General features: G+C 42.0%; 1 protein-coding gene across 3 annotated transcripts in view; it reads right to left on the minus strand.

Annotated features, from left to right (window-relative positions):
• The window catches only part of LOC141902891 (protein CFAP20DC-like), an 86,053-nt gene that overhangs the window by 15,109 nt on the left and 46,641 nt on the right, over positions 1-24,303 (minus strand). For 2 of the 3 annotated variants that reach the window (XM_074790817.1, XM_074790819.1), the window contains 3 exons: positions 22,712-22,900; positions 3,034-3,168; positions 1,980-2,157 (listed from right to left, as the gene is read on the minus strand). In XM_074790817.1, the coding sequence (XP_074646918.1) occupies positions 1,980-2,157; positions 3,034-3,168; positions 22,712-22,900 (502 nt within the window). The remainder of the gene's footprint in view (positions 1-1,979; positions 2,158-3,033; positions 3,169-22,711; positions 22,901-24,303) is intronic. The other variant, XM_074790818.1, reaches the window with a different exon arrangement.

A 24,303-nucleotide genomic window follows, 5' to 3' on the forward strand; every position in this document is an offset into this window, starting at 1 on the left:
CTGTCTCAGGTATAAAACTTCCCTTTCCAAAGAATACCCATCAAAAATTGCAATGAGAAATGGCAAACTAGTAGGAAGCTACAGGACTCAGAATTCCGGCCTAAATTGACATTTTTGGGCACTAAAAAAGGTCATCGGACGGCCATCTTGAGTCCGATCGACCCAATTTTTCTTATGCTGATGGGCCCTTGGGAGATTCAAATATATACAAAAGAACAAGGTAATCGATCGAAGCGTCTTCAAAATTTCCCTCAAAAATGTGTAAAAAGTGCTGATTTTGGCGAACAACAATGGCTGCCAGTCGGCCATCTTGATTCTGACAGGGCCAGCTTTTGGGCTGAAGATGTGTCTAGGGTAGATACATGTGTAACTTAAATATCAAGACATTACATTGAAGCGTCTTCAAAACTTCCTAAAATAACTGGATTCCGTCTACGGACGGACGGACGACGGACGAAATGTGAACGCAATAGCCCGCTTGGGCTAAAGTCCCAAGTGGGCTAAAAATGAACGAAAGACGGAGGAATTCGTTAAAATTGGGTTTGGCCATTTTGAAATTTAAAAAACTTGGAATTCCGCCAAAAATCGGAGAATTTTTATCTCTGCAGATAGGATATGCCTTTACTCTCTTGCATCCTCGCTTACCAGGGGTCCAGTATCACTCCCCGAACTCGCATCCACCAGCTGTTCGCTGTTTGGTCCATTTAACGGGAAATCCAACAGAAGCCTTATATCATTTGTTAAAAGCGTTGTAATTGGTACGACCGGATTCTGGTCAGCTAGTAACGATTCCAACGACTCGTGAGGTCCAGGGGAGTAATGATTTTAAAGCTATTCCAAGGAAAGCGGTGTTTGCTGTAGTATAGACGAATAGAAACCAATGTCTAGTATAGATAGGGATTGTACGTATTATTCAACATCCGACTGAAAAAATCTGAAACAATAAAAAACGTACCAATTTAAATTTTGGCAGATGGTTTCGCCCGGCCAAGCCATTTTCATTCTTCCCCCAACCCCATGGAAGTCTACGACAACTATCACAATAACTTGCCCCCGTCCCATATTGAAATGACAGAAATACTGAAAAAAAACTCACCTAAGCATGGATCTCGAAACAGAGATTGAGAACAATGAATATGAATAAAAAATGGAAATATTTTACTCATTTTATGGTTACATAGGCCCATACGCCGCTGAGAGCAGATCGTCTCCCAAGGCGAAATATAGGATTTGATAATTAATAATTATTAGAAGGGCACACAAATGCCGTTGAAAATAAATCACATGCAAATAAAAATTACGCTGGATGCTTTGATATCGATACAATGTAGCTCCGTTACACAAAAGCCTAGGTTAATGATGGTTTGCTGCTAGATAAATCAACAGAAAGCACCAGCTCATGTCACAGTTGTTTACTTTTTCTAAGAATTTTGCGGGCTTAAGACATTGACAGAATAAATCAGTCAGAATTCCATCAACATTGGACCCAGCATTGCCATGCTTAACTGGGTTCTTACACTGCATTAGATAATTCTATCATATTCAGCTAAAAAAGATGAACTTCACATACCCAAGACGTCAAAATGGCACAATGGCCTGTATCCCGTGCTATTTCTTGTTCATCTAAACTAGTTGTTTGGGGAATACCCCCACCTGCTGAGGGTATTCCCTAAATACCAAATCAGAGCACAGCCTTCTCATAACGACGACATACGACGAAGTAAAAAATAAACCGAGTATCAAGACCATAAATCAAAGCGCATCAAAAACTTCCCAAGAAAACTAGATTCTATGTATAGATGGACATTGACAGACGATAAGCAGACTTTAAGCTAAAATTTATAGCCATTCAAGGTCTTGAAATCACTTTTTTTTCAACTGCAATTCCCTGCTTTTAATGATAATGAACCCTGTGATGGTGGTATAAAAAAAACCAGCGCTTGAAATATATCCAAATTCTAAATATTTCTCATAATTACAGCTTATTGGCTTCTTCATCGCTGTCTTCATAATCTTGCGCAAATGAATCATTCAATTTCGATTCAAATGAATCATTTGATTTAATTTGAAATTCTTCTTGTGAATAGATCGTGTCAGCTTGTCTACGTAATGTTTCCATCGCCTCAGTTACAGCAGTTTCATCCTCAGAATCACCTCCTAAAATCAACCAATAGCAAATGAAAAATGTTAATTCAGATAAGAGTGAGAGGTTAAAGCAGTCGAATCTGATATCCTAGTTCTGGGGTTTCAAGCCAATACTATGCCAAGCCTGGTTGAGACACTTATCCCCCTTGCCTCTAGCCAGCTAGAAGGAAGTGAGTAGACCGTGTGAAAGTAGCTCGGCTGTTAATTCTGTAGAGACAACTTACACACAGTTGGCAATAGAGGCCAGGACTTGTAATATCAAAGCAAAAGTTTCAACGATCACATTTTTGTGGATATTGCTACTTGAAATTATCATCTTTAGACAGTTAACCAAGCATGTTTGATAAATGCTCAGAGGATAAGTCTAAAGAGTTGAAAACTTGCCTAATTTGTAGCATAAAACCACTTCATGCTTAGATGACAACTTATCCCTATCAGTGCTGACAAATTATTACCCTACTGCGCTGGAGATTGCACAATGTGCTGGAATTTGAACATATTTGAAAATCTAGTATGTTGCATCACAGGCAGACTGCAAAGTGCATCTACACTGCATTGTGGTAGGCCTATATCGTAACTTACGAATATTTCAAAAGGTGTGAATGCTGCTGTCTTTCAATAAAAATTATAACTGCTTAATGATTACATTGTATATCGATTGACCATCATGTAATGTACATGTATTAGCAAAATCCATTACAGAGTAGTGTAATCAACAAAAAGCTTAAAAATCCGACTTCATAAGTGGTATTTTCTCTTAGCCAGGGAAAAATCTTCTAGACCCAAAACATCCAACTTATATCTGGTTTACTGTACCATGCTGTCTAGAAATATGGCAGAATTGCTGATGTAGACTTTTTGAACAGGTATGAAAATGATTACCAGTACCTGCTTTATTCAATTTGTCACGACTTTTAATACGATGCCTTCGCCTTAGTTTGTCATCAGGTTGAAACGAAGGGGGGTGAGGAACTACTGTCGCTTCAGATGATACACTCCAAATCTTTTCTTCTATAATAGAACCTGTACTAGAATTACATGCAATACCTTTAGAGTCTGAAAAAAAACTAGTCAATGATCAGGTTTTACGTTGAGTTGGCATCATATGTATATGTTGAATACTCCATTGTAAGAAGCGTAAAGAGCAAAAATGAAAATAGATGGCTCCCAATTGATAGCCCGATACAACTTACAATTAGAGCAAATGGATGTCAAAACGGCATATTTATATGCACCCAATAGACTGTGAAATATTTTTAGAACAACCTGAAGGTTTCTGTCTAAAATCCCCGGATGGCAATAAGTTAAATAAAGAAAACTCTGTACGAATAAAGCGGTAGGAATTGAAATATAGTGTTACACAAACAACTGGAAAAACATGGGTTCAAACGAAATCAAGTTGATCAATGTTTGTAAATTATGTATGTAGGAATTGAAATGGTTATTCTCTTAGTTTGGGGAGATGATGTAATCCTGACACCAAGTAGCAACGAATTGATGTTAAAGACCAAACAGGTGTTAAGTAACAGCTTCAACAACAAGGACGTAGGAAAACTATCCTGGTTCTTGGAAACCCAGAAAAACACAATCTAAACAACAATCAAAATTCAATGAAAATTCAGAGAAATCTGATATAAAGAAACATAGAGAGTGAGTAGGTAGACTGATATACATCACGACGTGCACCGATTGACAATAGAAAAACCAATAGGGATTATTGTTTTACTTTATCGGTAGTGAATTATTATCCTGGAAATCCAGGAAACAGCCAACAGTTGCGCTGTCACGCCTCTATTTGAAAGCCTTTCATGAAATATCTTGATTATTAACATATGTATACCACAGTTCCCATTTACAGTCAAACCTGCGTAAGTCGTCATCGAATTAGTCGTATCATCCCATCTCTCGTATAATCATTTTGGTTCCCTTTTTTTTCTTATTTTAACCTAATATATTCCTCGTATTTTCACGTAAGTCGTATCAAATTTAGAAGCCAAATCCTTTGATCAATTCAAAATACCTCACATAAGTCGAAGCCGAATATGCCGGCAACAGATACAATTAATACGCTACTATATTTCCGTGTAGGTGTTTTCTTGTGACGTTGTCTGCGTGGTGCACATGCAGCTCTAATTGATTGATTGAGAGTGAATTTCAGATCTGCACTGTCAGCTCAGAATACGACCGGGAAAATGACAAACCATGCTGGAATCAGTGCGTCGTATATATTGTATTTTCAAGGGTTATTCGCGGAATTCGTATAAAACTACGACTTTATAGCCGGGATGATAGCAGAGGATTATTAGGCTAACTAGTGTTGGCTAAGCCAGCAACCGCGAGCACCGAAGGTGTGTCGCCCCTAAGGGGGAGGGGGGATTTGGGGTAAATAGTTGAGTCCCAAGAGGAGCCCCTATCTATCACTCAATACTATCGCACTGTGTCTGAATTTGAACAATGACTACTTTTATTGAGCACATAAGCTATGCTTTGTTGGATGAATTGAGGCGTGTGACCGCAGATTCTAAATTCTCAAGATTTCCTGCCCACTCCATTACATGCATATATATCATTGATCTGTGTGGGTCTAGACAACAGCAATCAATCATCAAAGGCAAACACATTGACATCAGATAGCCTTTTATCAGAGTTGAACAATTGCAAAATAGGAATTGTGTACTGTCCAACAAATAAAATGATTCTTTTGAGATTTTATGATCATCAGTGAACTTGTTTTGTATACTATTTGTATACTACTTTTGTTCTACTAGAATGTAGAAACAGAATTTTGATAAGAAAATTTGCATGTGGTTGAAAAAAAATGAAAGATATGTAAAATGGATACATGATAAATAAAATTCTGTCAATCAAGAATCGTGTAGGGGTGTTGAATTATGCTTCCGATTTCCAGATGGGTGGTCTTAAGTTACGATGTACAATACATGTATCTATTTTTAGTACTTAGTACAATAAAGTTCAGTCAAATCCGATTTCCAGATGGGTATGCTCAAGTTACGATGTACAATACATGTATCTATTTTTAGTACTAAGGACAATAAAGGACTGGAGCTTCAGACAGTGGTAGGGAGGAACAAATACGTTTCGGTTTGTATTACCTTAAATTTTAGAGTGAGATATGGCCGGTTATAGTTCAAAAAGATCGACAGACCAATGTGTATCACTTTCGAAGACTTTTTAATAATAATTGGACAGACAACTCAAAGAAAATCTATGATGAAGTTTATTTCATTCAAAAAACTTATTTTACTGTATGAAAAACGCACGTATTCATAAAAGGGCACGGCAATATGAGCATATGCTGTCACTGTCTCGTATGCAGTGTGAATCACTAGTGATCTACCAGCGCGCGCTTGCCTCACTGATATGGCTAGACGCCGACTGTTGCTACGCAATACGTCTGCAGTAAATGAATAAACGCACGACACACTGCCATAGAACTCGGCGATGATTTCGGTGTAACTAAAAGATAGAGCTTTCAAGGACATTGTCTGCCAACTTATTCAAATTCAGACTCCCACTGACGTTAGTAATAGGGATAATAGGCTTTCAAGCCAAAGGTCGAACGGTCGAGCTCGTAAAAAATGAAAAAACATAAAAATAATAACAATTTCTACTTGAATTACTCGCAAAACTCATAAAAATGAAAAATAAATTCTCACACGCTCGAATTTATTTTTCATTTTCTACTCACTAGAAGAAAGTGTGAGTAAAGTGTGAGTGAAATAGTTTATATTTTAAACATATTTCGAGTAAAAATATTTGTATGAGTTAGATTTTTAAACATTAAAAGTGTGAGTAAAGTGTGAGTGAAATAAATCATAAATCATTGAATATTTATATGTGTTGGATTCATTTTAATAAAAGTTTTGTTATTAAAATGAAGACAGAAGAAGAAGAACCCAACTTTAAAATCGAAATAAAAGAAACCAATAAATTATTTTCACAGTTTAACATTAAAAATTACAATTTTTGGAACTAAAATTTGTATTTCCGAGTAGTACTTACCCTTTCCTATGGTTTTTGCCAATATTTTCTAAATTTGGATTTATCGCCAATGGTTTTTCTATACGACCCGGCCCTGCGGTATTGCATTTAGCCACCGGCGAAATCCGCCATCTTTTTTCGTCATAGCAGACCAAAAAAAAAAACAGCTATGCGGGGCAGGTGGGCGGGATTCCCACCATAGGAAAGGGTAAGTACTACTCGGAAATACAAATTTTAGTTCCAAAAATTGTAATATTTCCGTCGAGTACTGTACCCTTTCCTATGGTTTTTGCTAGACTAGCCTAGCACAAGGATGGTGGGAAAGGTAGATAGAAAAACCACCGCTCAAACGCAAGGTAAGAGGGAAAAAGAGAGCACTTACCCAAGCACGGAATGGAGCACTGTAGCACAGGGAAGACCGGTTGGCCACAGTGAGTCCGTCCAGCTCAGGGGCCCCCCCCAGAATTTTGCGAAATTAATACTTGCAGATATGAGCCCAAACTATGTACAAGGATACACCCCCTGTGATCCTGATAATGCTACATAAATATTCTACACTAAGGGGTCCGATCGGAAAGAACGGACACCTTGAGCCATGACAACAGGACCCAGTGAAGCTAATGAGCCTAACTGGCCTGAAACATCCCGTAAATAAAATGATGTGAATGTCGACGGTGAATTCCAAAAGGCGGCCCGACAGACTTCCTCCAACGGAGCACCCGAAAAGGCTGCGCAGGAAGTAGCCATAGATCTCACTTGATGAGAAACGACTCCCTCCGAGGAAAGATTCTCCTTCAATAAAATGTCCTTGATCATTGAAGAGACCCATCGGGCTACTGTGTCCCGCGAAATATCACCCTTTAGGTGATCCAGCAGCGGAATAAATAACCGCTCCCGTGAACCCCTCCGTGAAGCAGAGCGATCTAAATAGAAACACAACGCCCGCACAGGACATAAAGTCCTGTCCGGGATGCCCGGTTCCACTCGATGTTTTAGGGCTTCAATTCGCCATTGACGCCCAACCGAGCCTGGTCGTTGGTTCTTTGCCAAAAATTCCAAAGCAGGCCGCAGCGAAACAAATTCATTCGCTGGCCCAAAGACAATGTGACCTGGTCGGACTGAAAGCGCATGAATCTCAGAGCGACGGGCCGAGCAAGCCAAGAACAGCAAAAATACAGTCTTTTTTGACAAATTTGCAAAAGACGCTGCCGAAAGAGGTTCAAATGGAGCCTCCATTAACTTCTTCAAAATTACAGACAGATCCCATGGTGGAACTGTCCTTGTTACCCGAGGCCGGGAAATAGAAAACCCAGCAACCAGCTGGGATATCCGATGATCCCCTGCTACATTTGGCCATCCAGAAGCACGCAATGTATGAGAAATCGCGGAGCGGTAACCTTTAATAGTTATGACCTGTAAACCTTTTGCTACAAATAGGTGCAGTAAAAAATCTGCCAATTGAGCTACAGAGGGTGAGCATGGATCAATTTCCCCTGCAGCACACCAATCCGCAAAATGACTCCACTTGGCATCGTAAATGGTACTTGTTGACGGCCGCTTAGATCCTGCGATAAAGGAGGCAGCCTGTTCTGAAAAGCCTGAAGCTGACAAGGATCGCTGGACAATGGCCAGGCGAGCAGATTTAACCACTGGCTGTTTGGATGATGCCGAAAGATCCCCTGAGACAGAAGCGATGGGAAATTCGGAAGAATCCTGGGGTTGTCGCACAGTAGGTTGAGAAGTGGTAGGAACCATTTCTGAGCCGGCCAACATGGTGCTACCAGAACTATGTTGCAATTGACTGATCTCTCTATTTGATCCAGTAAGCGCGGCAGGACTGGTGTGGGCGGGAACGCATACGCATGCATCCCCGACCAGTCCAGAGAGAAGGCATCGACCCCCCACGCTTCCGCGTCTGGAAACGGGGACACAAACAGAGGACACCTCCGATTGAACCGGGTGGCAAACAGATCCAGCAGCGGATTGCCAAAAATGCCCCGAACCCGATCGGCTACTTCTTGGTGGAGAACCCATTCTGTCGCAATAGCCTGACCTCGACGAGACAGAGCATCGGCCATCACGTTCCTTTTCCCTGCTAAATGTGCCACAGTCAGGGACACGCCCTTTGTCTGGCACCAAAGAAGAATTTTGGCCGACAGACCTGTGAGGGTTTCTGAGTGAGTGCCCCCTTGGTTCTGAAGGTAAGCCCTCACTGTTGAATTGTCTGTGGCTAACCAAACGTGGTGGCCCTCCACTCTCCTGTGAAAGAACTTCAGGGCCTTCCACACGGCCAGCATTTCTAGGAAATTTATGTGGTTGGTGGCCTCGTAGCGAGACCATTTCCCGGCTTTGACTCGGTTCTCCAGATGTGCCCCCCAACCTTGGTGACTGGCATCCGTGAATACACGAACTGGAGCCTCTAACGGGGCTAGTGACACCCCGAGCCGAAGATTCGTAGTGGCCGCCCACCACTGAAGATCCGGACTTAGATCGGTTGGAGGTACGGGAATCAAGGCCTCCCAGTTGCCCTTCGACTGAGACCAGAAGACCTTCCAATATTGTTGCAAGCGCCTGCTTCTGAGGCGGCCTAAGGGCACCACCAGACCCATGGAGCTGATGGAGCCTAGAAGCCGTGACCAGTAACGAGCTGTTCTCGGGGTTGTGGACACTCCCGCTACAGCTTCTTGAAGTTTGGCCACTCGAACCATAGACGGAAAGACTTTGCCGATTCGGAGATCGAAGTCCATGCCGAGATAAGTGAACTGTTGGGCCGGCGTCAACTGAGATTTTTCCCTGTTTACGCGGAACCCTAGCTGATGGACTAAGTCCAAGACTGAGGTCATTGCCTCCCGACATTCCTGAGCCGAATTCGCGACTATTAACCAGTCGTCGAGGTAAACGAACAGTCGAACACCCCTTGACTGAAGTACCTTCTGAACTGACTTGACCAACTTGGTGAAAACCCACGGGGCCGTACTGAGGCCAAATGGAAGAGACCTGAATTGGAACTGGCGGCCTTTCCACTTTATCCTGAGAAATCGCCGAGATTTTGGGTGAATTGGAACCTGAAAGTAAGCATCTTTCAGGTCCAATGAAGCCGCCCATTGACCCGGACGGAGCCCTTGAATCACGTCCTTGGGCTTGGTCATCCGGAACCTTGGAATGTCTAGGTGCCGATTGAGGGATGACAGATCTATCACTGTCCGTTGACCCCCTGTGGCCTTTGGTACCATGAATATTCGAGAAAACCAGCCGGGAGAAGTTTCGTTGCAAACTGGTTCTATCGCTCCCTTCTCTGCCAGTTCCTTGAGAGCCGGAGAGATTAAGGCCTCCTGACCTGGTTTTGGCCGCATGTCGGGAGGTGACCTCATCAGGCGCGGTCGCCTTAGGAAACGGAGACGGTAGCCCCGAGAGACGACCCGGGAGGGCCAACCGTCTCCAAAGAGGTCGGACCAGTGGGTTGCTGCCTGCTGCAGACAACCTCCCACTGGTCCCAAGAATTCATTTCGAGTTTTTCCGAAAGGAAGAGCCCCTTTTTGGAGCCTTCCCCTTGCCTCGATACGAACCGGAACTGTTACGACCGGACGAGGCTTGACACGATTGTTGAAGTTGCGCGCTAGTTCTCCAACCGGCATCCGAAGCCGCCTGAGAAAGCGCTGAAGTTTGAGATGGTCCTGTTTGCGTCCGTGCCGAACCTTGCGCCGCCGGCGTCGGACCAGAACGCTTTTTCCACGGAGTTCGGGGGTTGGACTTGGCCTGAACCTCCCGAATCTTCCTCAGCTCTGCGGAAACCGGAGCGCACCAACCGGAGAAGAGACGTGAAGACGTCCCCAATGGGGCTCTCAGCAAAGCATTGGACACCATATCCGGTAGACGAGTTTTGGCACTGGAGTCCATCACTGACTGACGGGAGGCTAACACCAGATTAGCCTGACCCCGAACCGACAACGGAATTACATGCGAAACAGACCGAGCCAAAGATTGGATAATCCGGTCCATTCCCTCCAGTTTAAGGGCAACTGACTCTGGGTCGGAGCCCGCATGAACGGCGGCGTGAGTCTCGCGAAGCTCACCCGTCAACACCTTAAGTGCCATATCTTGAAACGAACCAACCCTGGTAAGATTGTCCAGGATTGACGTCATGGCCACCAAACCGGACTTAGGCAAACGAATACCCGACTGTGCTGTAACAGTATCCGGGCTGATCAAAGTATAATCAGCATCCAGGCAGTTATGACTGTGATCCACAGCACCTGGAGTTGCGTAATACGCCGAGCGAAATGCGCCTATAGGTGGATCGGTTGAACTAAAATATTTCCCAGATTTCATACCCCGTTCTGGAGGGGGAAATGAAAAAGTTCCAGGCCGACATTCACCCCATAATTGCGTATCCAATCGAGCCCATTCTCTTGAAACCGCTGACGATTCCCGTAAAACGTTAAGATCGGAGTCCGGAGGGCGATAAGCTTCCATTGACTCACCGACCAGAGGAGCTGCTGTGGGCTTAGCGCGAGTTGCCCCGTGCTTGACAAAGAACTCACTTATCATCGCTCTAAATGGCATGTCCCCCGCTGGTTCGGATAAAACTGAACGGGACGGAGATACATTGCGAGCCAGGGAAGCCCCCATCGTCTGGGGCAACCCACAATTGCTTGCGACAGGAACGACCCCAGAAGGAATTGCCGCCTCTGGGACCGGATCCTCATTGAAATCAGACCCTACCGCAGCATCCAGGAATTCAGAGTCAGAATTCCGAAAAACTGAGTGGGCTGGCGAACTTCTAACCGGACAATCAGGAATAGGCTTACCTGTTGTAGAAGTTGCAGCGACTTGTTGCGACGAAGATAACAAGTTTAAAATTTTCTCCTCAAATACATGGAAATCCTTCTGAGTCAGGTATTTTCCAGTATCCCGACGATCATGCCGACTTCGGTGACGGTCCCTCGAACGGGATCGTGACCTACTAGAAGAATCGCTTTCATCGCTAACCGACGTCGACGAACGATGAGAAGACCGACGGCGAAACTTCCGACAATAACGATCGTAGTCCCTCTCGCGATCAAACCTTGATCTGCGAGAAGGAGATCTTGCTCGTTTATTACGCTCCCGGCGTCTAAATCTAGTGGGAGAGCGAGCTCTATCCCCGGAGCGACGATCAGAATCAGACGATGAACGTACCGGATGTTTTGTACCGGACGACGTCTGGACCGGACCGGTGGCCGAACCGGACCGATGCCCGACCCGGACCGGACCGGTACCGACCGAACCGGTGCGGGCCGTTCGCGACTACCGCGGCGCGCGCTCGGTTCCGAACATGTAGTCTGAACCGGCCGAACCGGCCGAACCGGTGAACGACCAGAGACCGGTGAATGACCGGAGACCGGTGCCGGTGAACCAGCGTTCTTCCCCGGTGAACGGAGTTGGGAAGCCGATCGTACCTGAACGACCGGCGACCGCTCCGCTTTACGATAAGAAACAGGATTAGAAACGTCGGTTGGCACATCGGCCGAAACCGACGAATCCCTGCTAACTCGACGACGATCTCTTAGTTTAAGAGCCTTATCGGCCCGAAGCCAAAGGTCCTCGGACCACACGACGCAAATATTGCAAGGATTGCTCCTTGCACATATTTGACCGGATTTGCGCCTGCACGACGCACATGAATCGTGGTTGTCCCAGGCGCCAAACAAATGCCCGCATCCCTCCCCGCCACGATGCTGACCCTTAGGAGGGGGTGGCATAATTATCCTGTTACAAATCAAAACAATTCAATTCAATTCAATCAAATTATATTTGTAAATAAAATTCTTACGGAAAAAAAGAAATCAGGGATAACCCCCAAACCGAACGGACTCACCGTTACGAGAGTGAAAAACTCCCTAATATCCTAATTCCCAGATTTTTACGGCGAAAAAATCCAACGCGTTCTACTGCGAGAACGCCAAGAAAAAAGATGGCGGATTTCGCCGGTGGCTAAATGCAATACCGCAGGGCCGGGTCGTATAGAAAAACCATTGGCGATAAATCCAAATTTAGAAAATATTGGCAAAAACCATAGGAAAGGGTACAGTACTCGACGGAAATATTATATCTCAGCAACAAATTTAGTGTCCGCAAGGTATTATAAAATTGATAAGATTACTATGATTAATCAAATATCATCAAATGAAACATATTTAATTACTGAACTAGTAGATACTTTTGATAATGGCGTTAAAAATCCTAAAATATTAAATACAGTTATAAATTTTTAAAGGAACTTTAGATGAAAACATAATTAATATTCTTAAAACTCCTTTCAATGAAAGAAATGATGATATAATACTTTCAAAAGATTACAATGATTTGATTAACTTAAGAATTGAAAAAAGACAATTATATTATTTCAATTTTGATAATAAACAAATTATCTATAATGAAAATTCATCAAATATTGGAATTCAATGTGAATTAGATAATGAAAAATCATTTAAAGATATTGCAGTTCAATGTAATTTAGATGATGAATTTAGAAAATTCAATCCTAATGAAAAAGTGCATTGTTATTGCGGAGGTAAATATTTAAAATCACATAAATCAAAGCATTATGAAACAATTAAACATAAAAACTGGCGTAAAGAATAACAATTCTACATTATAATTATTGAATTGAGTTAAATGATTTAAATATCTAATAGACTGTTAAAATGATAAATTGTTTGACAGTTGAAATGATAAATTGTTTGACAGTTGAAATGATAAGACAGTTAAAATGATAAATTATTTGACAGTTAAAATGATAAATTGTTTGACAGTTGAAATGATAAATATTTTGACAGTTGAAATGATAAATTGTTTGACAGTTGAAATGATTTAAATATCTAATAGACTGTTAAAATGATAAATTGTTTGACAGTTGAAATGATAAATTGTTTGACAGTTGAAATGATAAGACAGTTAAAATGATAAATTGTTTGACAGTTGAAATGATAAATATTTTGACAGTTGAAATGATAAATTGTTTGACAGTTGAAATGATAAATATTTTGACAGTTGAAATGATAAATTGTTTGACAGTTGAAATGATAAATTGTTTGACTGTTGAAATGATAAATTGTTTGACAGTTGAAATGATAAATTGTTCGGCTGTAAATTTAATTGTTATTTGATTTAATCATTTAAAAGTTTGATATTTTTAAAATGATTATAAAATATTTAATTAAAAACTAGCAAATATTTTATAAACTGTTTAATTTTTCTCTTAAATAAATGGATGGTTTCATTCCAACTGGGAAAAGTGATTTGAAACATTATTTAGTAGCAGGCGGATTAATATTGGCTGCGCTTTTCTTTTATTATGAAAATATCAGTAAGGATTTGATGAATGAAAATATAAAATTGAGCAAGAAATTAAAGAAGTTAAATGGAAACAATCACAGAAAGAATAACAATAAAAAAGTTAATTTAGAAAATGATTTAGAGGATTAAAACAGCATCTTTTAATTTCATATATTTTGACTATAAAAATGAGTGAAAATATATTAAACTTATTACATCTAATATATAAAAATCAACAGAATATTAAATCAATTATTATGCTTACAGGTTTATTTTCTTTTTCAATTTATAGTATAAAACAGTTGTTAGAATTCTATGATTGCTGTAAAATTAGATACACTGAATTAATAGAAAATATGAATTATATTTCAGATAGATTGAATAATATTAAATGCTGTGAAATATGCAATAAAAGATATAAAAATAAAAAGAGTTTGAGAAATCACATGTATATTCATGAACTTGATGAAAAATTATATGAATCAAAATAAGAAATCGACTGTTAAATTGGCTGAAAATATAAAATATATTAGTTGAAATGTGTGAAAATAAAAGTTAATAAAAAAAGGGGGTTGAGGTATCAATGTATTAGATACCCTATTAGATACCCTAATACCATGTATTAAATACGTGTCAAATACGTATTGATGGTATTAAATATGTATTAATGGTATTAAATACATATTATGCTTTATTTCTGAAAATGAAGTATTTCACAGCATTTAATATTATTCAATCTATCTGAAATATAATTCATATTTTCTATTAATTCAGTGTATCTAATTTTACAGCAATCATAGAATTCTAACAACTGTTTTATACTATAAATTGAAAAAGAAAATAAACCTGTAAGCATAATAATTGATTTAATATTCTGTTGATTTTTATATATTAGATGTAATAAGTTTAATATATTTTCACTCATTTTTATAGTCAAAATATATGAAATTAAAAGATGCTGTTTTAATCCTCTAAATCATTTTCTAAATTAACTTTTTTATTGTTATTCTTTCTGTGATTGTTTCCATTTAACTTCTTTAAGTAGTTTATATTTTCATTCATCAAATCCTTACTGATATTTTCATAATAAAAGAAAAGCGCAGCCAATATTAATCCGCCTGCTACTAAATAATGTTTTAAAATCACTTTTCCCAGTTGGAATGAAACCATCCATTTATTTAAGAGAAAAATTAAACAGTTTATAAAATATTTGCTAGTTTTTAATTAAATATTTTATAATCATTTTAAAAATATCAAACTTTTAAATGATTAAATCAAATAACAATTAAATTTACAGCCGAACAATTTATCATTTCAACTGTCAAACAATTTATCATTTCAACTGTCAAACAATTTATCATTTCAACAGTCAAACAATTTATCATTTCAACTGTCAAACAATTTATCATTTCAACTGTCAAAATATTTATCATTTCAACTGTCAAACAATTTATCATTTCAACTGTCAAAATATTTATCATTTCAACTGTCAAACAATTTATCATTTTAACTGTCTTATCATTTCAACTGTCAAACAATTTATCATTTCAACTGTCAAACAATTTATCATTTTAACAGTCTATTAGATATTTAAATCATTTCAACTGTCAAACAATTTATCATTTCAACTGTCAAAATATTTATCATTTCAACTGTCAAACAATTTATCATTTTAACTGTCAAACAATTTATCATTTTAACTGTCTTATCATTTCAACTGTCAAACAATTTATCATTTCAACTGTCAAACAATTTATCATTTTAACAGTCTATTAGATATTTAAATCATTTAACTCAATTCAATAATTATAATGTAGAATTGTATTTCCATCGAGTACTGTACCCTTTCCTATGGTTTTTGCCAATATTTTCTAAATTTGGATTTATCGCCAATGGTTTTTCTATACGACCCGGCCCTGCGGTATTGCATTTAGCCACCGGCGAAATCCGCCATCTTTTTTCTTGGCGTTCTCGCAGTAGAACGCGTTGGATTTTTTCGCCGTAAAAATCTGGGAATTAGGATATTAGGGAGTTTTCACTCTCGTAACGGTGAGTCCGTTCGGTTTGGGGGTTATCCCTGATTTCTTTTTTTTCGTAAGAATTTTATTTACAAATATAATTTGATTGAATTGAATTGTTTTGATTTGTAACAGGATAATTATGCCACCCCCTCCTAAGGGTCAGCATCGTGGCGGGGAGGGATGCGGGCATTTGTTTGGCGCCTGGGACAACCACGATTCATGTGCGTCGTGCAGGCGCAAATCCGGTCAAATATGTGCAAGGAGCAATCCTTGCAATATTTGCGTCGTGTGGTCCGAGGACCTTTGGCTTCGGGCCGATAAGGCTCTTAAACTAAGAGATCGTCGTCGAGTTAGCAGGGATTCGTCGGTTTCGGCCGATGTGCCAACCGACGTTTCTAATCCTGTTTCTTATCGTAAAGCGGAGCGGTCGCCGGTCGTTCAGGTACGATCGGCTTCCCAACTCCGTTCACCGGGGAAGAACGCTGGTTCACCGGCCCCGGTCTCCGGTCATTCACCGGTCTCTGGTCGTTCACCGGTTCGGCCGGTTCGGCCGGTTCAGACTACATGTTCGGAACCGAGCGCGCGCCGCGGTAGTCGCGAACGGCCCGCACCGGTTCGGTCGGTACCGGTCCGGTCCGGGTCGGGCATCGGTCCGGTTCGGCCATCGGTCCGGTCCAGACGTCGTCCGGTTCAAAACATCCGGTACGTTCATCGTCTGATTCTGATCGTCGCTCCGGGGATAGAGCTCGCTCTCCCACTAGATTTAGACGCCGGGAGCGTAATAAACGAGCAAGATCTCCTTCTCGCAGATCAAGGTTTGATCGCGAGAGGGACTACGATCGTTATTGTCGGAAGTTTCGCCGTCGGTCTTCTCATCGTTCGTCGACGTCGGTTAGCGATGAAAGCGATTCTTCTAGTAGGTCACGATCCCGTTCGAGGGACCGTCACCGAAGTCGGCATGATCGTCGGGATACTGGAAAATACCTGACTCAGAAGGATTTCCATGTATTTGAGGAGAAAATTTTAAACTTGTTATCTTCGTCGCAACAAGTCGCTGCAACTTCTACAACAGGTAAGCCTATTCCTGATTGTCCGGTTAGAAGTTCGCCAGCCCACTCAGTTTTTCGAAATTCTGACTCTGAATTCCTGGATGCTGCGGTAGGGTCTGATTTCAATGAGGATCCGGTCCCAGAGGCGGCAATTCCTTCTGGGGTCGTTCCTGTCGCAAGCAATTGTGGGTTGCCCCAGACGATGGGGGCTTCCCTGGCTCGCAATGTATCTCCGTCCCGTTCAGTTTTATCCGAACCAGCGGGGGACATGCCATTTAGAGCGATGATAAGTGAGTTCTTTGTCAAGCACGGGGCAACTCGCGCTAAGCCCACAGCAGCTCCTCTGGTCGGTGAGTCAATGGAAGCTTATCGCCCTCCGGACTCCGATCTTAACGTTTTACGGGAATCGTCAGCGGTTTCAAGAGAATGGGCTCGATTGGATACGCAATTATGGGGTGAATGTCGGCCTGGAACTTTTTCATTTCCCCCTCCAGAACGGGGTATGAAATCTGGGAAATATTTTAGTTCAACCGATCCACCTATAGGCGCATTTCGCTCGGCGTATTACGCAACTCCAGGTGCTGTGGATCACAGTCATAACTGCCTGGATGCTGATTATACTTTGATCAGCCCGGATACTGTTACAGCACAGTCGGGTATTCGTTTGCCTAAGTCCGGTTTGGTGGCCATGACGTCAATCCTGGACAATCTTACCAGGGTTGGTTCGTTTCAAGATATGGCACTTAAGGTGTTGACGGGTGAGCTTCGCGAGACTCACGCCGCCGTTCATGCGGGCTCCGACCCAGAGTCAGTTGCCCTTAAACTGGAGGGAATGGACCGGATTATCCAATCTTTGGCTCGGTCTGTTTCGCATGTAATTCCGTTGTCGGTTCGGGGTCAGGCTAATCTGGTGTTAGCCTCCCGTCAGTCAGTGATGGACTCCAGTGCCAAAACTCGTCTACCGGATATGGTGTCCAATGCTTTGCTGAGAGCCCCATTGGGGACGTCTTCACGTCTCTTCTCCGGTTGGTGCGCTCCGGTTTCCGCAGAGCTGAGGAAGATTCGGGAGGTTCAGGCCAAGTCCAACCCCCGAACTCCGTGGAAAAAGCGTTCTGGTCCGACGCCGGCGGCGCAAGGTTCGGCACGGACGCAAACAGGACCATCTCAAACTTCAGCGCTTTCTCAGGCGGCTTCGGATGCCGGTTGGAGAACTAGCGCGCAACTTCAACAATCGTGTCAAGCCTCGTCCGGTCGTAACAGTTCCGGTTCGTATCGAGGCAAGGGGAAGGCTCCAAAAAGGGGCTCTTCCTTTCGGAAAAACTCGAAATGAATTCTTGGGACCAGTGGGAGGTTGTCTGCAGCAGGCAGCAACCCACTGGTCCGACCTCTTTGGAGACGGTTGGCCCTCCCGGGTCGTCTCTCGGGGCTACCGTCTCCGTTTCCTAAGGCGACCGCGCCTGATGAGGTCACCTCCCGACATGCGGCCAAAACCAGGTCAGGAGGCCTTAATCTCTCCGGCTCTCAAGGAACTGGCAGAGAAGGGAGCGATAGAACCAGTTTGCAACGAAACTTCTCCCGGCTGGTTTTCTCGAATATTCATGGTACCAAAGGCCACAGGGGGTCAACGGACAGTGATAGATCTGTCATCCCTCAATCGGCACCTAGACATTCCAAGGTTCCGGATGACCAAGCCCAAGGACGTGATTCAAGGGCTCCGTCCGGGTCAATGGGCGGCTTCATTGGACCTGAAAGATGCTTACTTTCAGGTTCCAATTCACCCAAAATCTCGGCGATTTCTCAGGATAAAGTGGAAAGGCCGCCAGTTCCAATTCAGGTCTCTTCCATTTGGCCTCAGTACGGCCCCGTGGGTTTTCACCAAGTTGGTCAAGTCAGTTCAGAAGGTACTTCAGTCAAGGGGTGTTCGACTGTTCGTTTACCTCGACGACTGGTTAATAGTCGCGAATTCGGCTCAGGAATGTCGGGAGGCAATGACCTCAGTCTTGGACTTAGTCCATCAGCTAGGGTTCCGCGTAAACAGGGAAAAATCTCAGTTGACGCCGGCCCAACAGTTCACTTATCTCGGCATGGACTTCGATCTCCGAATCGGCAAAGTCTTTCCGTCTATGGTTCGAGTGGCCAAACTTCAAGAAGCTGTAGCGGGAGTGTCCACAACCCCGAGAACAGCTCGTTACTGGTCACGGCTTCTAGGCTCCATCAGCTCCATGGGTCTGGTGGTGCCCTTAGGCCGCCTCAGAAGCAGGCGCTTGCAACAATATTGGAAGGTCTTCTGGTCTCAGTCGAAGGGCAACTGGGAGGCCTTGATTCCCGTACCTCCAACCGATCTAAGTCCGGATCTTCAGTGGTGGGCGGCCACTACGAATCTTCGGCTCGGGGTGTCACTAGCCCCGTTAGAGGCTCCAGTTCGTGTATTCACGGATGCCAGTCACCAAGGTTGGGGGGCACATCTGGAGAACCGAGTCAAAGCCGGGAAATGGTCTCGCTACGAGGCCACCAACCACATAAATTTCCTAGAAATGCTGGCCGTGTGGAAGGCCCTGAAGTTCTTTCACAGGAGAGTGGAGGGCCACCACGTTTGGTTAGCCACAGACAATTCAACAGTGAGGGCTTACCTTCAGAACCAAGGGGGCACTCACTCAGAAACCCTCACAGGTCTGTCGACCAAAATTCTTCTTTGGTGCCAGACAAAGGGCGTGTCCCTGACTGTGGCACATTTAGCAGGGAAAAGGAACGTGATGGCCGATGCTCTGTCTCGTCGAGGTCAGGCTATTGCGACAGAATGGGTTCTCCACCAAGAAGTAGCCGATCGGGTTCGGGGCATTTTTGGCAATCCGCTGCTGGATCTGTTTGCCACCCGGTTCAATCGGAGGTGTCCTCTGTTTGTGTCCCCGTTTCCAGACGCGGAAGCGTGGGGGGTCGATGCCTTCTCTCTGGACTGGTCGGGGATGCATGCGTATGCGTTCCCGCCCACACCAGTCCTGCCGCGCTTACTGGATCAAATAGAGAGATCAGTCAATTGCAACATAGTTCTGGTAGCACCATGTTGGCCGGCTCAGAAATGGTTCCTACCACTTCTCAACCTACTGTGCGACAACCCCAGGATTCTTCCGAATTTCCCATCGCTTCTGTCTCAGGGGATCTTTCGGCATCATCCAAACAGCCAGTGGTTAAATCTGCTCGCCTGGCCATTGTCCAGCGATCCTTGTCAGCTTCAGGCTTTTCAGAACAGGCTGCCTCCTTTATCGCAGGATCTAAGCGGCCGTCAACAAGTACCATTTACGATGCCAAATGGAGTCATTTTGCGGATTGGTGTGCTGCAGGGGAAATTGATCCATGCTCACCCTCTGTAGCTCAATTGGCAGATTTTTTACTGCACCTATTTGTAGCAAAAGGTTTACAGGTCATAACTATTAAAGGTTACCGCTCCGCGATTTCTCATACATTGCGTGCTTCTGGATGGCCAAATGTAGCAGGGGATCATCGGATATCCCAGCTGGTTGCTGGGTTTTCTATTTCCCGGCCTCGGGTAACAAGGACAGTTCCACCATGGGATCTGTCTGTAATTTTGAAGAAGTTAATGGAGGCTCCATTTGAACCTCTTTCGGCAGCGTCTTTTGCAAATTTGTCAAAAAAGACTGTATTTTTGCTGTTCTTGGCTTGCTCGGCCCGTCGCTCTGAGATTCATGCGCTTTCAGTCCGACCAGGTCACATTGTCTTTGGGCCAGCGAATGAATTTGTTTCGCTGCGGCCTGCTTTGGAATTTTTGGCAAAGAACCAACGACCAGGCTCGGTTGGGCGTCAATGGCGAATTGAAGCCCTAAAACATTGAGTGGAACCGGGCATCCCGGACAGGACTTTATGTCCTGTGCGGGCGTTGTGTTTCTATTTAGATCGCTCTGCTTCACGGAGGGGTTCACGGGAGCGGTTATTTATTCCGCTGCTGGATCACCTAAAGGGTGATATTTCGCGGGACACAGTAGCCCGATGGGTCTCTTCAATGATCAAGGACATTTTATTGAAGGAGAATCTTTCCTCGGAGGGAGTCGTTTCTCATCAAGTGAGGTCTATGGCTACTTCCTGCGCAGCCTTTTCGGGTGCTCCGTTGGAGGAAGTCTGTCGGGCCGCCTTTTGGAATTCACCGTCGACATTCACGTCATTTTATTTACGGGATGTTTCAGGCCAGTTAGGCTCATTAGCTTCACTTGGTCCTGTTGTCATGGCTCAAGGTGTCCGTTCTTTCCGATCGGACCCTTTAGTGTAGAATATTTATGTAGCATTATCAGGATCACAGGGGGTGTATCCTTGTACATAGTTTGGGCTCATATCTGCAAGTATTAATTTCGCAAAATTCTGGGGGGGGGCCCCTGAGCTGGACGGACTCACTGTGGCCAACCGGTCTTCCCTGTGCTACAGTGCTCCATTCCGTGCTTGGGTAAGTGCTCTCTTTTTCCCTCTTACCTTGCGTTTGAGCGGTGGTTTTTCTATCTACCTTTCCCACCATCCTTGTGCTAGGCTAGTCTAGCAAAAACCATAGGAAAGGGTACAGTACTCGATGGAAATATTACAATTTTTGGAACTAAAATTTGTATTTCCGAGTAGTACTTACCCTTTCCTATGGTGGGAATCCCGCCCACCTGCCCCGCATAGCTGTTTTTTTTTTGGTCTGCTATGACGAAAAAAGATGGCGGATTTCGCCGGTGGCTAAATGCAATACCGCAGGGCCGGGTCGTATAGAAAAACCATTGGCGATAAATCCAAATTTAGAAAATATTGGCAAAAACCATAGGAAAGGGTAAGTACTACTCGGAAATACAAATTTTAGTTCCAAAAATTGTAATTCTTCTTTACGCCAGTTTTTATGTTTAATTGTTTCATAATGCTTTGATTTATGTGATTTTAAATATTTACCTCCGCAATAACAATGCACTTTTTCATTAGGATTGAATTTTCTAAATTCATCATCTAAATTACATTGAACTGCAATATCTTTAAATGATTTTTCATTATCTAATTCACATTGAATTCCAATATTTGATGAATTTTCATTATAGATAATTTGTTTATTATCAAAATTGAAATAATATAATTGTCTTTTTTCAATTCTTAAGTTAATCAAATCATTGTAATCTTTTGAAAGTATTATATCATCATTTCTTTCATTGAAAGGAGTTTTAAGAATATTAATTATGTTTTCATCTAAAGTTCCTTTAAAATTTATAACTGTATTTAATATTTTAGGATTTTTAACGCCATTATCAAAAGTATCTACTAGTTCAGTAATTAAATATGTTTCATTTGATGATATTTGATTAATCATAGTAATCTTATCAATTTTATAATACCTTGCGGACACTAAATTTGTTGCTGAGATATAATTTTTAATGTTAAACTATGAAAATAATTTATTGGTTTCTTTTATTTCGATTTTAAAGTTGGGTTCTTCTTCTTCTGTCTTCATTTTAATAACAAAACTTTTATTAAAATGAATCCAACACATATAAATATTCAATGATTTATGAATTATTTCACTCACACTTTACTCACACTTTTAATGTTTAAAAATCTAACTCATACAAATATTTTTACTCGAAATATGTTTAAAATATAAACTATTTCACTCACACTTTACTCACACTTTCTTCTAGTGAGTAGAAAATGAAAAATAAATTCGAGCGTGTGAGAATTTATTTTTCATTTTTATGAGTTTTGCGAGTAATTCAAGTAGAAATTGTTATTATTTTTATGTTTTTTCATTTTTTACGAGCTCGACCGTTCGACCTTTGGCTTGAAAGCCTATTATCCCTATTACTGACGTTCCCAGCACAAAACAAGGAATTTAAGACCGCCACGGTACCGACCCTTGGTGCAAAGTGCCCATTCCCACCAAGAGATGTCTGTAGTCATCCGCATATTAACTCTCAAGTTCCCCAAAAGCTAATCATAATTGGGTTTTCTGTTTTAGGGTTTTCTGTTTCTTCACAGAAAACTAAGGGTCACAGGAAACCCTATTGATAATGAATTTCGTCTACTTAAAAAGCAACTGCATTCATGGCACCTGGGTGGCCACAACCCATTAACTGTGGTTACGCCATCTGGTGTGCAAATATCCCATTACCATCCTGGATAAAAAATGTATTGATGTGTACTAACTGAATATACCTTGAGTTAAATCTAGTTGGCCACCTGGGTCAGATAACATACGTCTATGGCCTGTACTAATACTGACGGATGTACGCGGTTCCGATTCATGTAGGTTATCGGTTTGATGTTCCAGCAATTCAGCTTCCAGAAGTCTGCTATTTTCAGCCGATGATCCTCTGTAACTTACACTACCAAACGGGGTTGAATCTAGAATACATAATCAGACAGGGATGAAAACGGAGCAGTTTGAAAAACGCGGAAATAAGTAAAACTATTAGGCAAACTGCAAACAGCAGTTGCTAGTATTTTGAAATTTCGAGGGGTTTTTGGTGCATCTGAGGCCCATTTTTCAGCATTGACTAATGACAAAATAAGACAGCTGTTGTTCATGTTGTTTGTTGTTTATCTCTGGAGTCAATGAAAAGGATGGCTGTGACAATATCCAAATGTTAGGTACATATAGTAATACCAGTTAGGTACAAATCCCTAGCTGCATGTTTTAGATATTATTAGGGTTTTCTGACTTTCGTCGAAAACCCTCTTGAAATTCTGTTGATTATTATTATTATTATATATTTTCCGCCGATTTCGTCAAATAAAATTCATCTTCATTCAGATTCGGCAACTGACAGCTTCGAAACGAAATGTATAAATTGATACTGTAATAACGGTCTCTCTGAACCAACAGATTGTCTGAATGTACTTTCCATCCTATTTGAAACTTAAAATTACTTATTAGGTTACTGTAAATAAAGAATTGAATTGAATTGTTAGACAACAAGCACCGGCGAAATAACAGTTTGTGACGTCATTTAGTAAGTAAATAAAGGAGGGCTCCGAGTATTTCCAAATCACGGGGGACTATACTGGGGTTAGACCATTCAACCAAAAAGAGGATTGCTCCGATAATATCCAAATCATCTCATTTTATTTTTTCCATCGAATACCCGGTAATTAATTTTTCCTTTCGATCACATGCATCCAGAAAACCCGTTATTGCTGCTTTGCAGCTATATTTATAGTGGTAATTCTCTTAAATTCCTTGTTGAATGAACGTGACCGCAAAGTCTTAATATAAATTTCCCTCGTAGTGCTATAATATACAATTATTGATTTGTTGAAACATGTGCTGAGGGGTGGCCTTTCAGTGCTGGCTTATTAATACCCTATAATGCTGAAGATAATTTGAAAATTCTGAAAAATTCCACCCTAGTGTGTTGAATAACAGGAATACCACTATAGTGCGTCTACACCCTGGCGCGGTATATCGTTAGTTACTAATCTTTCACTATATTTGACAGGTGCTGCCATCTTTCAAGAGAGATAATTAGTAATTACTACATAAATCAATACACTGCAGTGGGGTGTACTAGCAAAATCCATCACTGATTCGTATACCACATTGCGGTGTAGATGCACTGAAAGGGTTAAAGACGATTCTTCGCAACGATGTTGTATATGAGAGATCTAGAGATCGTAGCACCAGTTTTATAAGACGCTTTTACGGTCTGTTCATTAGGCTAAAAAAAATTGATACCTTGTTTCTCCGTTCTGCTGAGCTTAAAAGTTGAACCGGTGGGCTGCCTATCTACCCTATACATTACTTCTTT

The sequence above is a fragment of the Tubulanus polymorphus genome, chromosome 3 (assembly GCF_964204645.1).
Source record: "Tubulanus polymorphus chromosome 3, tnTubPoly1.2, whole genome shotgun sequence".
Classification (NCBI taxonomy): domain Eukaryota; kingdom Metazoa; phylum Nemertea; class Palaeonemertea; order Tubulaniformes; family Tubulanidae; genus Tubulanus; species Tubulanus polymorphus.